At 47.6% G+C, this 14,160-nt stretch overlaps 2 protein-coding genes across 2 annotated transcripts, besides 3 other annotated features; both read left to right on the forward strand.

Annotated features, from left to right (window-relative positions):
• Window positions 1-1,928: 1,928 nt before the first annotated feature.
• On the forward strand, window positions 1,929-3,446 carry TraAM80_04147 (uncharacterized protein; the record flags this gene model as incomplete). Its single annotated transcript, XM_029381086.1, has 1 exon — window positions 1,929-3,446. The coding sequence occupies one exon, from the start codon at window positions 1,929-1,931 to the stop codon at window positions 3,444-3,446; it is 1,518 nt and encodes a 505-aa protein (XP_029239164.1).
• Window positions 3,447-3,866: 420 nt separating this feature from the next.
• Window positions 3,867-3,909: a microsatellite.
• An 881-nt stretch (window positions 3,910-4,790) lies between these two features.
• Window positions 4,791-4,824: a sequence feature (A-rich).
• A 175-nt stretch (window positions 4,825-4,999) lies between these two features.
• On the forward strand, window positions 5,000-13,942 carry TraAM80_04148 (uncharacterized protein; the record flags this gene model as incomplete). The annotated part of the gene is made up of 1 exon (XM_029381087.1): window positions 5,000-13,942. One exon carries the CDS (start codon window positions 5,000-5,002, stop codon window positions 13,940-13,942), a length of 8,943 nt encoding a protein of 2,980 aa, XP_029239165.1.
• A 128-nt stretch (window positions 13,943-14,070) lies between these two features.
• Window positions 14,071-14,125: a microsatellite.
• Window positions 14,126-14,160: the final 35 nt, after the last annotated feature.

The following is a 14,160-nucleotide window of genomic DNA, read 5'->3' on the forward strand; positions in this document are numbered from 1 at the left end:
CATTTGTTCAGAGTGCCAAACGGAAGGGGGAAAAAAAACACGGCGTCGAGAAGAGGAAATTCAGCGGCAGGTAAAACAAGGGATGGGGAGAATGACAAACGAAACGGTGAGGAGACTCGTGGAAGTTGCAGGTTTTTCCCCCACACTATTTTCCCTTTTTTTCCTGTTTTATCATCTTTTTTGTGTGTGCCCTTCGAGAAGTAGAACGATAAACAAACATGCGAGGATGTGCGACGTTTATGCTCTCCCTTTTCCCTATCCCATTTGTGTGTTTCAACTGGGGATGCATCGTCGATGTTTTTTGTGCTTTTATGGTTTTGTTGTTCTCTTAGCAGGGAAAAACAGAAATACTTGGAACCTCAAAATTGTGGCAGTTTTGATAGTCAACGTTTTTGCTTGCGTGTGAACGCTTGGCGTGGATGTCGCTACTCATGTAGGGTGGGGCTCTTCCACAGCAAAGCTGCCTGCGATATGCCCTGGCATTCATGCGATCTCATGGCGGGGTGGGTGGTGGGGTGTAAAATACACTTTCTCCGCTGTGTTTATGATTTTGGTTCTTCTGTTGTATTTTTGGTATCCTTTGCTTCTTCACAGCATAGCGGGTATCCCGTGCTGCCGACGGAACGGTAGCGGCAGCAGCAGCTGGTAAAGGGGTGAGTGGCAGGAACTGTGGTAGGCGCAGGATTGAATAAAAAACAAAAATAAAAGTAAGTGACTAAACAAACACCCATACAGGGAGGTGAGGTGGAAGCAACATATCCCCCCCTCCTCCCCCCTTACCTCCACAGCAGCAAGGAGCAAAGAAAAAAAAAATGATTATACCGGTCCGCTGCTTTACCTGCGGCAATGTCCTTGCTGACAAGTACTTGCTGTACCTTGACCTAGTGGCTGAGGGAGTTGCGGAAGAGACAGCGTTGGATGCATTCAACCTGCAGCGCTTTTGCTGCCGCCGCATGTTTCTCACACATGTGGACTTCTCAGATCTACTGCTGAAGTTCAACCCTGCTGACACAAACGTGATGGTTAATGCGCCTGGCCTTCATTAATGAGAGAATTTCCCCCCGTCTCTCACTTGATGGCTCGCTCGCAACAGCTGGCACCTTCTTTGCTTTTGCATTCATTGCAGTGAACCGAGTGCCAAACGAGCGGAAATGGTGAAACAAAAAAACGGCAGTAGCAAAATATCCAGTAATGAGATACTTCTGGAAAAAAAAATATTATTTGTTTTGGTTTTACGTCACTGGGGCATTCGAGAATGAGAATGAGAAAGGTGGCGGATACGCACACATTTATATAAATACCTAAATGTGTGAGCTGCTCTCTGTGTGTAATGTGACTAGGTAAAGGCGGTGCTTCGACGGACCTGGAGTCCCGCATTTCCATTTTTTTTTCCTGTTGTCCTCCTTGGACGCCACGTGAAGTTGCTTTTTTTTTCCTCCTTCTGTCTGTGGGTGCGTGTAAGTCTACGTGCCTATCGGCCTCTTTGTATCGGCGTGATTCTGTCCATTAATCTCTGCGGTTCCCATCTCTTCTGCTATTCTGCTCTATTCTGTGTGCGTTTTTTGTTTTTTTAGCCCGCTGCTAGTGTGTCGCCACGGAAGTGATTGTATAGTTGTGCTGTCTGTATTTGTCTCGCTTGTCTGCCCGAAGCAGGAACAAAAAGGAAAAAAAAACAAGGTGTGGACCGCGTTTACACTTTTTGCCTGGCGATAGCACAAAGAGTTGCTTATACTAAATACGGCGAGAAAGAGAGGGACACACAGGGGGACGCTGCCACCAGATACGCCACCCAGTGTCTCTGTCTTTAGTGTCCATTCCACTTTGGCTTCAGTCGCCTTCATTTTGCCAGAAACGTGAACGGGGGGCATAGGGCGCTTCAATACCGACACGAAGAAGAACCCTGCGATCGCGCCAGGGAAAGGCGAAAGATGTCTGCGACGGCCGCGTCGTTCCCTGTGACACGCGCGCGTGTGGACCTCCAACGCAAGGTGGGTCTTGCAAACGCGGTGGCGCAGGGCCGGTTGCCGTGCCACGTGGGAATCATGAGCGAGAGTGATCTCAACGCCATACGAGGGATTGCGAACGCAGACGAGGGTGCATATGACGCTTACCGGCGACAGGAAGATGCGCGTCGGCGGGAGGCGTCCGCCGCACGCACGGCGTTGTGGCCGGACACTATGCAAGCGAAACAAGAGAAATTTATTCGCCGTCACAAAGAAGCTAAGCTGGACGAGGAGCGTCGTGCGAACCTTCTTCTGGAGATGGAAGCGCAGCTGCAGGCAGAGGAGCGGAAACAGCGGCAGGCTCAATTAGCCTTGAAGTACTTGAAGGAGGACCCACGTGGACGCAATGTGCGTAGTGTGACGATGCTGCACGAGGCGATAAAGGACCGTGAGGCACAGATAGCCTTTAAGAATGAGCTTAAGCGACAGGAAGAAGTAAACGCAAAGGAGGAGCAGGAGCTCCTTCAGCGGGAGCAGAACAGAAACCATGAAAGAGAAGAAAAGGAGAAGTTTGCGCAACGCGCACGCAATGTGGAGGAGAAAAATTCTCACCTGCAGCAGATGCTCTTCCAGATTGCGGAGCGAAAGAAGATGCGAGCGGAGCAGAAGGAGATGCTTGCGGACGTGAATCGGGGAGCAGAGGAGGAGATCCAGGATAATCTGGAGGAGGCAAGGGTGCAGCGAGAAAAGATAGTCGCTGTGCATGAGTACAACCGTAGTATTGCCCAGCCGCCACTCACCAAACACGATAGGCTCCGGCAGCGTATTAAACGTGAGGAGGGGGATGATGCCGCACGCGCTCTTCAGGACGAGAAGGTTGACGCCATGAAGCGAGTTCCGATGGAGCGGCTGAAGAAGAAACAGCAGTGGTTTGATCAGTGTAAGGAGCGAGCTCAGCTTGCCTTTGCGAAGGAGAATGAGGAAATGCAGCACAAGGAGCGCACACAGAGTGTATTTGAACGGTGTGGCACGAATCTGATGGTAAACATGGCTGCTGATGAGGAACGTCGAAAGCAGGAGGCGTTGGAGGAGCGGCACCGTCGCAGGGAAGAGTTCTTGCGTGCGGCGAATGGTGAGGTGGAGGAACTGCCGGAAGGAGTACGACGGGCGGCAACACACTGCGCCGGCTTCATGAATGAAGAAGAGGCACGGGAGTACCAGAAGGAGATGCAAACCCATCCGGCACGTGTCTTGGCAGAGCAAAAAGCAGAGGCAGCGAAGCGGCGCGAGGAAGCAGAACTTCTGCAGCATATTCATCGCTTACAGGCGTCGGAGAAGAAGGAGAATGATCGGCGTGAGGCGGAGGAATTAGTAGAGGCTAGACGACGGCAAAAAGAGGCGATGGAGGAAGACGACGAACTGTATCGCGCGTACGTCAAGTCACAGCTACCATCTGACATGGATCCGTATTTGTACGCAAAGGCCATGAATCTACACACTTAACTTTTGTTGGCGTATGTTATGTGTCGTGGATGAGGCTGGGAAGCAAAGGCAGCCTAATAGAGAGGATGCGGCGGGCGAGGGTGCCACAGGGAATACGCTCACACAATTGTAACACATGAGTGTAGTAGAGAGGGCGAAAAGAACGGGAATAAGGGGGGGATATCGCCGCGTATATTATATATGTAGAGTGCTGTTTTTTTTTGTTACTGACCGAACAAAAAGAAAAGAGGGGGACGGGGGGGGGGTGTTGGGCCGCCGACAGTGCCTCATGAATATTGCGAGGGGTGTTGAGACATCGTGACGAAAGTCGATGCACCTTTTTAGTGTTTCCGCAGACGATTCTTCAAAATCTCGAGACTTACCACACCACTCCCATTCAGAGATGTATTTTTAGATATATATATATATTTTTTGTTGGATTTCTTCGTCTTGTGGCTTTTCATTCGTCTTCTTCTTGCTTGTTGGCATCTTGTGCAAGGTCTTTTGACTAGTGTCTGAGCGTGTTGTGTATTTTTTTACTTTTCCTTTCCCAATTGCATGTGTATGTGCGTGCGTTTAACGGTATTTGCAGAATCTGTGTGGAAGGTGATGGCATTGATGCAACACACATGCAGCAGTGTACTGTCTGACTGAACGAGCGATGGAGAAAGAAAAGGAAGGAGACGTGCAGACACACGGAAGGTAACAGCATACAAGAGTTGCCCCACTGGCGTTAACGGGGACACGTTGTTCTGGGTATTCATTATCTGTGACTGGGGGATCCACTATTGATGTAAAACTTACTCACTTTTTGCTTGCCACTCTTCTTTTTTGTATTTTTTGTTTGTTTTGCACGTGCCCCACAAGAAGGCAAAGACATTGCACTCACACACTCACACACAGGGGGAAAAAAAGGAGATTGTGCGTGCCTGTCTGTGTGCTCTGCGCGAACCACTATCTTTACGGCAGCAGCAGCAAAACTGGCGAGATTAGAAGGAGTGACGAGCGAGTCAGCATCTGCACGAAATCTTTTTTTTTTTCTTCTTATCGTATTTGATTGAGATACTCACTGCGGACGCACAGGCACACTTTCTGTTTCAAACGACACACAAGTGATTTGTCCCGTGTGGTGGTTATCCATTTGGGGGTGGATTAACACTTGTCTTTAGGCGACGAATTTATTTTTTATCGAACTTCAGTGCAGGAGCATACGTGTCTCTCACTCTAGTAGGACTTTGACTGGTGGGGCACGCGGAGGTGGCGGCGTCTCTCACAATTGTGTGTGCGCATACACTTGTTGACATCATCGTCAACACGAAGAAACCCCTCATAGTAAGGTAAGGTGAGAAGAAAGCAGCAACAGACAAAAAATAAATAAAAGTATACAAAGAAAAAAAAACAGAAGGATACACAGAGGGAGAGAAGCCAAATCGTGGGGAGGCTTAAGGAACGAGGGGCTGTTGAGAAGGAAGGGCTGAGAGGAAGTGTGAGCGAGCGGAGGAATTCCAACCACCCACACACACGCAAAAGGAAAATAAGAAGAGGGGGAGATCTAGGCGAAAGGAGGGAAGGGGATGATTGTGGGCACAGAAAGCTCATTTGCAGCACGGTGCGGTGTTGTTTTGCGCTTATCTCTTTGCTTCATCCTTGTTTTTGCCTTGGACGCAACCTGCGTCGATGCACATATCATCGGTGCTGTGTCTTGGCAATATGGTAATGATGGTTTGGGCGGAAGGACTTTATTTACACCGTATTTGTCTGATAATGGGAAGGTCCTGGGCTTTCTAGAGATTGGCATGGGCACGGATGTGCTAATACTACGAAACGTCAATGGAACCATTGCGGCAGAGACCACGGATAGCGCAGTGCAGGAGTGCGGAGAGTCCACAGGTGTTTCCTTGTTCAATGGGGGGCCAAAAATTTTCATATTCTGTGGAGGCAGAAACTTGTTTTTAATAGTGATCTTGGGTGGGAGAATTGAGCCTCTTTATGTGATAAGGATTCAAACTGAGTCCAGTTTTTACTCACCTTCGTCATCTTCTCCAACCCCATTGGTGCTTGTTCGCGGCACAATGTCGGACTCACGGACGGATGCCGTGCTGGCGGTGTCCAGCAAGGATGATATGAGCTGCATTGGTCAATACACACCCGAGAATAATTTTGTTCTGTGCGATGCCGACCCCATTCTGGACTTCTACTTCCCAACATGGGTACCCAGTACAAGGGCAAGACCGAATCCCGACAGATATTTAATTATTGAAAGGAAGTCACAGTCAGGCCTAAGGCTGGACAGTTACTACCTGCCACATTTTGCATCTGGCAGCACACCCAACGTGACGGCTACTTTGGATTTTGTTGATAAATCCAAAGTATTACACTCTAATCTGAATGATGACAGCACCGCCAAGCCTCTTATCGCATACGTGCAGGGAACCATGACACAGACATTGAAATTAGCCGTCGTTGTCTTTAACGCCCTTACGTTGGAGAGGACAGCATTTGGATCTATCGAAACTGGTGTCTCCTGCAAGGAACCTTGTATTTTGACTCAAGCTTACATGGTACAATGCAACAAGAAAAATTCCTTGATAGTGCAAACATCGTCGTTGTTGCTAAATTTGGATTACAATACCTTGAAGGGGGAAGGTACCCCATTGTGGATAGTGAGCGTTTCAACGCCCGCGGGTCTGCTTTTCATGCCTTTGCGGGACTTGAACGATAGGAATACAGAGTGGCATCGTCGAATGTTGTCACCATCTTATACGGATTATAATCCATATCATTATATTAAAGCGACAGAAGTTCAGTTCATTGTGTCCGCGGAAAATATTACCGTATTAAGTGTTTCAACTGGAAAGACAACCTTAAGCTTCAATCCGCTGTGGAAGGGATCTGCATTCTGCAACAGTAATGATCGTATGGCTGCCTTCACAGTTTTTGATGGCTTCCTGGCTTACTTGGGATGCGAGGGCAGTGGGCACTACAGCTTGGTTGATCCTTCCTCTCACAAGGCATACTACCCAATTGCATGGCCTTCCATGAGCACATTTGGGATTACACCATTTGGATATAGTGTTGATCAACATTCTGTAGTACTATCCAATGGAACTAGGGTTGTAGGTCTTGATTTGAATCCGTTGTTGCTTTATAGTGAATCTGTTTTGATACAACAAGAAGCTCTCTCGGCTGGCGCGTATGATCGTGGTCGATTTTCCCTGGTGGCAGCTAACGCCTCATCGCCTAAAGAGATGCTCTTTTATTTTTACGTCTATGATAATACTGGTACTGCTGGGGGACGCGATCCTTTTCCCCCTACCGCCGAACCAGTATCTCTTTCGACTAATACGACTCTTTTTGAACCTTTTACCGTATTTTTTGGTGATAGAAAGCGTTACATTGCCGTCTCAGCCACTCCAGGAGTCCTTTCCATCTTTGCAGCACGTGATGGTACACATGTGACTAACTTGAACCTCACTGCTTGTGCTCCAGAGGAACGGAATCAGGAGGCTGGTGCAATAACGTTTATGAAAACTGTACAACATCTTGGCAGTCAAGATAATTATTATGTTGTGTTTGGTGGGACGGAGACGTGTCTGTTCGAGGTAAATGATACTCTGGTGCTTCGAATTAACAGTTTTCAGGGAGCTCAAAAAGGTATTTTGTTTGGAACAACAACCTACAGTGGGTATAAATTTGACCCTAAACCCAGAAAATTGGAGGCCTTTACAAGCTTTTTTGACACCGCATCCGTGCCAGTGTATCAGGAAGATGGTATTGATGCTTATGTTGTGGGACCAAATGTATTTGTGTATGTGAAGGCAGAGATGATCACCTGCCGAAGCGTTCGAAGCAATATCAAAATCTGGTCACAGGCACTTCCTGAGCAGTTTCAAGCACCGGTTGTGCATATGGCCTACTACAACAACACCGTGTTTGTGGTAGACGAGCGTACCTTTTTTCGTTTTGACGTTCAGTATCATGAAGATAGCTATACTGCTTCACGGGTGCTTCTACAAGTGCCTGTGGCTGATGTTGAGGCCACTTTGTTTGCAGCTGCAGTTAATGAAGGTACTGTTGTTCTCTATTCACATTTAAAACTTTTTGCATATGATGCCGCAACCGGGGTATCCCTCTGGGAAACCAAGCTGCAGACAATGCCGGTGCCTGGCAACGCCAAAGTAGAAGTTGTTATTTACTCACCAGAAGATGCAGGTGGCAGTAAAGGTGAAGCTACTGGCCCTGCATACGTTGAGGTACGCGTAACTGTTGAACCGCTGGAAAATGAATTGCGGCTAACCATGGTGGATATATACTCGCTAAATGACGGAGCTTTGTTAAAAAGTATCTCTAATGCGCTCAATGATATCAGTGGTCCTGTCATTTGGGGTAACAAGTACAACACTTTTTCAACGCTAAGCAATGGGTTGGTGAGCTTTCGTGCTTTTGACCTTCCCAAAGTGAATATTCCAGAACAAGCCAGACGCTCTGCAGATTCGGCTACGGATGTGTATGTACCAGGAGAGTCACCAATTGTGCCACCGCCACCGCCTTTACCGCGTGGCGATAATTTTATGGCGACTGCTCCTCCAATGACATTCTCCGTAAGTGGTGATGCCGCGTTGATTTCAGCTGATTGCAAACGAGGAGTTGTAGGAAAACTTGAACACATGAACGCCACGTATGAGTACAACGTGCGATGCTTCAATGTGAATGATCCACAGGGGACGCCAATACGTGCGTGGGCATTTCAGTCAACGTTGTCTCCGCCCCACATCACATTCATGGAATTTAACGAAAATAACTTTGCCATTTTTTCACATAGCCGAGTGCAGTTTTACTCGTGGTCAACTTGTGAGGAAGTTGGGGAATCCATTATGTTAAGTGGTGTTCTGGATGGCGTACCATCTTATGTAAGTCTTGGAGATCAAAACAAATGGATCTTTCTTAATGGCTTTCAAGTAGTTGCCTTGGACCTCTCTACAGGGAGGGAAAAATGGCAGACAGGTGTCAAGAGCTGTCTTTCAATTCGACATCAAGGGGGCTATATTATCTGTGATGGTGGTTCAAATTTTGCGGTGCTACACGCCGATTCAGGTACAATTTTGATTAAAGATGCTTTAGAAGGCGGTATCACAACCGCAGGAAAGAACTTTGCCGGTGTGGTGCGTGGCTCACGTGGATATGAGGCTGTGTACTACTCAGGGCCGGAAAAATTGTTTGATTTTCCGATTTCTTTTCCAGTGACTGCTGGTAGGATGTTAGGGGCAATTCCCGGAGCCTCTGACAATAATGTTGTTGTGTTATTTGACAGGATGGCGACCTCTATAACGTTTGATTCCGCTGCGAAGACGGCGTCACTAGTGTGGGTCAGTGACCTACACGGTGAACATGCACGACCTAGCGCGGCTGTTTACACTGGGGCTGAGAAGGCTAATATTGTTATTGGGACTAAAAATGGTCTGGTGATGCTTGACACTAAAACAGGAAAGGGGTTGGTGAATATTTCTTTACCGATACGCTACATGGAAGACACTAATGAGGTGCAAATGCTAAAAATGGTGATGGTGAAAGAGGGCACACTCTATGGCTTTTCATGGAATGGTTATGCGGTTTTGATTCGCATAGGCCCAAATATGGCGGATGCATTCTTTGCCTTTGGGCTTGGCCTCAAGCGTACGTCACAGATTTCATTCTTAAAGAAATTGTTGGTAGTCAGCGGAGGAGGCTCAGCTGGGTTCTTGCCTGTGGAGAAGACATATTGGGGAGCACCTCTGCTGGCCACAGGCATGGCTTCCGTTGGCTCGAAGGTTTTTATGGCGGGCTGGGATTGGACAAATGATACGTCTGTAAATGTCGTTGCCGTTACCACTGAGGGAGAGAGGTCAACTCTTTCAATACCCAAAGAAACTTCCATTCAGTCCTCATCCATGAATAATGCTGTTGTCTTTTTTGGTGAGAACACTATTATTTCTATTGATGACTTGAACAGAACCAATATAAACTTTCCTATTCCCCAAGTCTGCAACGGAACGAAACTAAAGAAAGTTTCACGCGGTGATTCCGCAAATGGTGCCTCTCTGGTGTGGTACTCTGGCAAAGCCCGTGATTGTATCTTTGTTTTGGGCACAGAAGGCACACCACCCACTTTCTTGTCAGGTATTGTCACGAAATTCAATGATGTGGTAAATGTTCGCTACGGCACCAGTTTTGGCGTGCTCACCTCAACCCAAATTTTGGTGTTTATCCACGATGGAACCTTTATTGGAGCCGTTGACTTGAAGAACCCATTTTACATGTCGTCGGTGTCTTCTAGCGACAGCGGCGATGGAATCTTTGTGGTAATATCGGGTGAAAATGTTGTCACGTGCTTTCAGGTAAGTGGCTTACTAAGTGTCTGGAACTATACACTACCCTCAGCGTCAAGAGCCCCAATCACTTACTACAATGGAGGCATTTTTATTTCTACCGAGAAAGGACCTTTATTCTTGACTCTGGCAGAGCTTTCCTATCCGTGTCCTGATCGAGCCCTTTTTAATGTCACGCGTCTTCCCGTGGAGGGTCGATCTACGCTGCACACAAAGGTGGTGGTGGATGAGGAATACGCTATTGCATTTGTCACCACCTATCAGACGTTTTATGCTTTTGATGCATTGACTGGGGAATTTATTTGGCAGCGACCAGACCTATTTGCAGTGAAGGACGTTGCTGTGATTCAGGAGGGCATGGTGGTGTTTGTTAGCACCGAAAGAGGTGGTGTGTTTCTAAATCCGTTCACAGGGGCTTCGTTATTGTATGTTCCCAGTGCTGGATTGTGGAGCGGTGAGATTTATCTTTCTCCTGATAAAACAGTTATGGGCTTTGGTGGTGTGATGGCAACCGCAATTGAGATAAGCAAGTATGCACACTTCTTCAGTGGGGTGAGTGCAAACCGTCCTAGGCGTCCAGCACCAGTAGCATACAGACCGTACAACTATGGTCCTGATGACCGTCCGAATGATTGCTCCAAACCAGACGCAGGAGGGATGCCTATCAACACGGGTTTGTCTTCGGTCTGGGTCTCTGCATCACGCTACGGACTAAAAAAGGCCACACAAAGTGTTCTTTCCATGACACCTGGACAAAGGAGTGGTTGGGTTGCCTCCTTGAGCGAGCACACGGTATACATTGCGCGTGCCTTGGACGGTACTTTTGAGGAGGTCACACGTTTTACTTTGAATGAAACTGGATGTGGCGTCTTAAACCTGTATGCCATCAATTCAGAGAGTGCCTATGTAAGTGTTAAGTGTGCCACACAGATATATTTCTATAACACTTCAGGAGCACAAGTAGGGATGGGGGGGCGTGCGGCGAAGAACAGCATTTCCGTTGTTGTAAAAGGCAATGGATATTTTGTGAATAGCGACAATGTGATTGACGCCGTGAGTTTGACGAGCTTCCAACCACTGCCTACGTCTCCTGGTAAGGCCAAGTGTACGACGAAGTTCGACCTTCTTGCCGCTCCTCGACTGGAGCGTCTCCTCTTGGTTTGCCCCGGTGTGGGTATTCAAATCTTGGATTGCACAACGCTGACACAAATTGGTAGTACAATTACCGCTGGAAGTGCTCGAAAAAGTTTTACAACGTATGAAGTGGATGAAAATCTTGGTATGGCCGTCGCTTGTGGTCAAGATGCCTCTGATGTGTACATGGTGGCATTTATGTTGAAGACGGCAGAAAAGGTTGTAGTGCATAATGAGGTAGTCAAGGGCACCCCTTTTTGTGGTGTTAGGTATCCTGCATACCCAAGCAACGCTGATCCGGTGATTGTTTTCGCCTATCTGAATGGCTACAAGACCTGGGCCGTAAAAGGTGGGCAGCTCAAGCTGTCGGAGGTGATTACCAATGCGTATCCTGCAGCCATTACAAGTCATGGAGTGATTTATCACAACACGGGTTACGATTACTATTTCCGTGTTTACGGAGGTTCTAGTAGTTCTTTTTTGATCCGTGGAGGGTCAAAGCCAACGGGAAGTATGGTTATAAAAGGAGCGGATGGTTTTCAAGTTACCCCGTTGGCCATCATCTATGGAAATGGATTCACTTTTGCCGTTGATACCTCTGTAGGAAGGCCCACAGCTTGTTGGGATGATAATGGCATGATTGAGCTTAAACCTGCAACACGTTTCATTTCCTTCCCTCCGTTTGTTTACACGACAGTCAATAACATGTTTGTGGGGTTTATGGTTGCCAATGGTTCGTTTGGTGTTCAAGGATATTTTCGGATGGCTACGGCCCTGGTAGATAACGAACAGCGTGTGTTTCTGTCTCAATTAAAAACAATCGGTTGTATGAGCATGGATGGCCGAGTGTTATGGAATGTTGGGATTTCGAATACGGATACTCAATATATCGCATTCAGTCCCGTTGTGCTGAGTAATTCCGACTTTGCTCTCGTGTCTGGTGGGGTGCGTGCAGCGGCAGTAATCAACAAACGAACTGGGGAAGTTGCGAGGGCAATTATATTTGAGAGGTGCAAAGTTTCTCCAGACTCTCCTGATGCTCAGGTGATTGTTAATGGAACTCTTGTGTACATTGGAATGCGTGGATGGTCATGTGTGCATATTGTTGACCTCAATCTGCAAAATACGAGTGGCAATATTACAGGGTCGGAGGTAAAAATATTGGAGGTGGAAGGAGCCTTAACTGGGCTCGTTGAAGGATATCCGCTTTTGGCTAGGGTGGGGTATGCGAATCACTTGGTTCTCGCGATGGGATCCACTGATGATGACAGTGAAAAAATAAATATTGCTGTGTACCGCGTCGATGACGTTTCCTCTTCTTCGTGGACGCGGCTTTGGATGAAGCCTGTGCGACTTGACTTGGGTTCTGTCTCCACCTATGGTTACTTTTTGTACACTGCTTCGGCTGGAGTACTGAACGTGTACGATTTATTGACGGGAAGATATGTTTGGGGGTATATTTTTAAAACCAGCATTACAGGACCAGTTTTGGGTGCAGATCGCACTTTGTATGTGACCACGCAGGGTGGTCTTCAGTCGCTCCGTTCTCCGCTGAGCATGCCCTGGTCCATGCGTCTCATGGGTAACGTTACCTTTCCACAGCGCATGGCCAATTTGCCAATTACCACCGTTGGATTGTTACGTACGGCATATGGGCATATTCTCTGCTCTAACGCTGGTGGTACAGTTGCCTATACACATGCACGTGAAGGCCCCGCATCCAAATTGGCTTGGTATACAGAAAAGTCTATCGCTCGCTTTGGTGAGTCAGCTTTGAACGCTACTGCAGTGATTGGTTTGTTTGACGCAGATGGTGGCACAGGGGTTTTGGATCTGACGTCTGGTAAGATGCTGTGGTTGAGCGGTGTCTACCCGTCTGACGGCGTCACCAATGGTGTCGCATCATCTGGAGCCAAATTCTTTGTCTGCTCATTTGCCATGAATGATCCGACGTGTCGAAGAGTTCCCGTGTCCTTTATAGCTCCTCGCAACGCTTTGCCATTGTACCGCTATGAGTCGGAGCCAACTGAAACGACACCGCCCCATTGGATACCTATTTATCCTGAGGGTGGTGGTTCCAGACCGCTACATCCATCACCGCGCTGCGTATCCATGATGCACGCCTACATTCCTTCGTTTGCCGACTGTGTTAACAAGGCCATAGCAACCATTTACACGAGCGGTAGAAGAACGAAATTAGAATGCCCTGATTCCCTCCTGTTAATTTATGCTTGCCAACCACTCTTGCAGGAGTTGGTGGACGCTTGCCCTGATGTTGCTGCAAGTATAATGGAAAATTGGAAACAAAAAACATTGGACAAGACCTCCCCCTTGGGTCTGTGCGAACCCACAGAGGCAGAGGTGCGCTGTGACACGACAAATAAGTCAAAATTATCTGATACCTGCAACATGGTGGGCATGACGTTTATAGTCAACGGCTACGAAAACCCAATTGGCTACACACTTGGCTACATACTGCCTGCATTTCCCTTCCCTGGAAAACCGAAAAATGTGAACGTTGCCGCTGTTGTCTTCGGGGTGATAGCGGCCCTTGTCGTCGTTGCTATTGGGGCGGCAGTGAGCATGCACTTCTATCGGAAAAAGAAGAAGGTGCGGGACGCACGCTTCTTTGATGACGACGTGAATGCCTCCCTGCTCGGCAGCGATATGAATGATCAGCCAATGAAGATCATCTCCAAGTCAAACTATGCGTTCAGCTCAAAGGAAGATTCAATTGACGTTGATGGTGCGTCGCCACACGCGGATCAACCAAAACAACCTCCACCTCAGTCATTTCCACCGCCACACAGCGGCGGCGTCTCTGCGCTGCAACGAGCTGCGGCAGGGGGGACTCCCGAGCGTGCGGCACCAGCATTAGCCGCCGGACCTAAAAAGATGCCTTTCAAAATGCCGGGTAAAGTGCCCCCGGCGAAGGGACCTGGCCCTAAACTGCCGCCGCCATCTGCAGTGGCAAAAAAAATGGTGAATGAGAGCCCATTCATTGACGATGACTTGTAGTAACATATTGCCCACTATTATTATTTTATTTGTTTTAGATTTGACAGATATGTATATATAATATACATGTGCATGTGTTTCTTTGTGTGATAGTGTTATTCCTCAGTTGTTTTTCGTCGATGATGACCTATTTCTTATTTATTTAGTTGTTGTTGTTTTCTATTTTTTATGTATTTATTTGTTACTTAACTTTGAGCGCTTTAGAATTCTTTTTTTTT

The sequence above is a fragment of the Trypanosoma rangeli genome (assembly GCF_003719475.1).
Source record: "Trypanosoma rangeli strain AM80 chromosome Unknown Tra_15.4_contig_00117, whole genome shotgun sequence".
NCBI lineage: Eukaryota > Euglenozoa > Kinetoplastea > Trypanosomatida > Trypanosomatidae > Trypanosoma > Trypanosoma rangeli.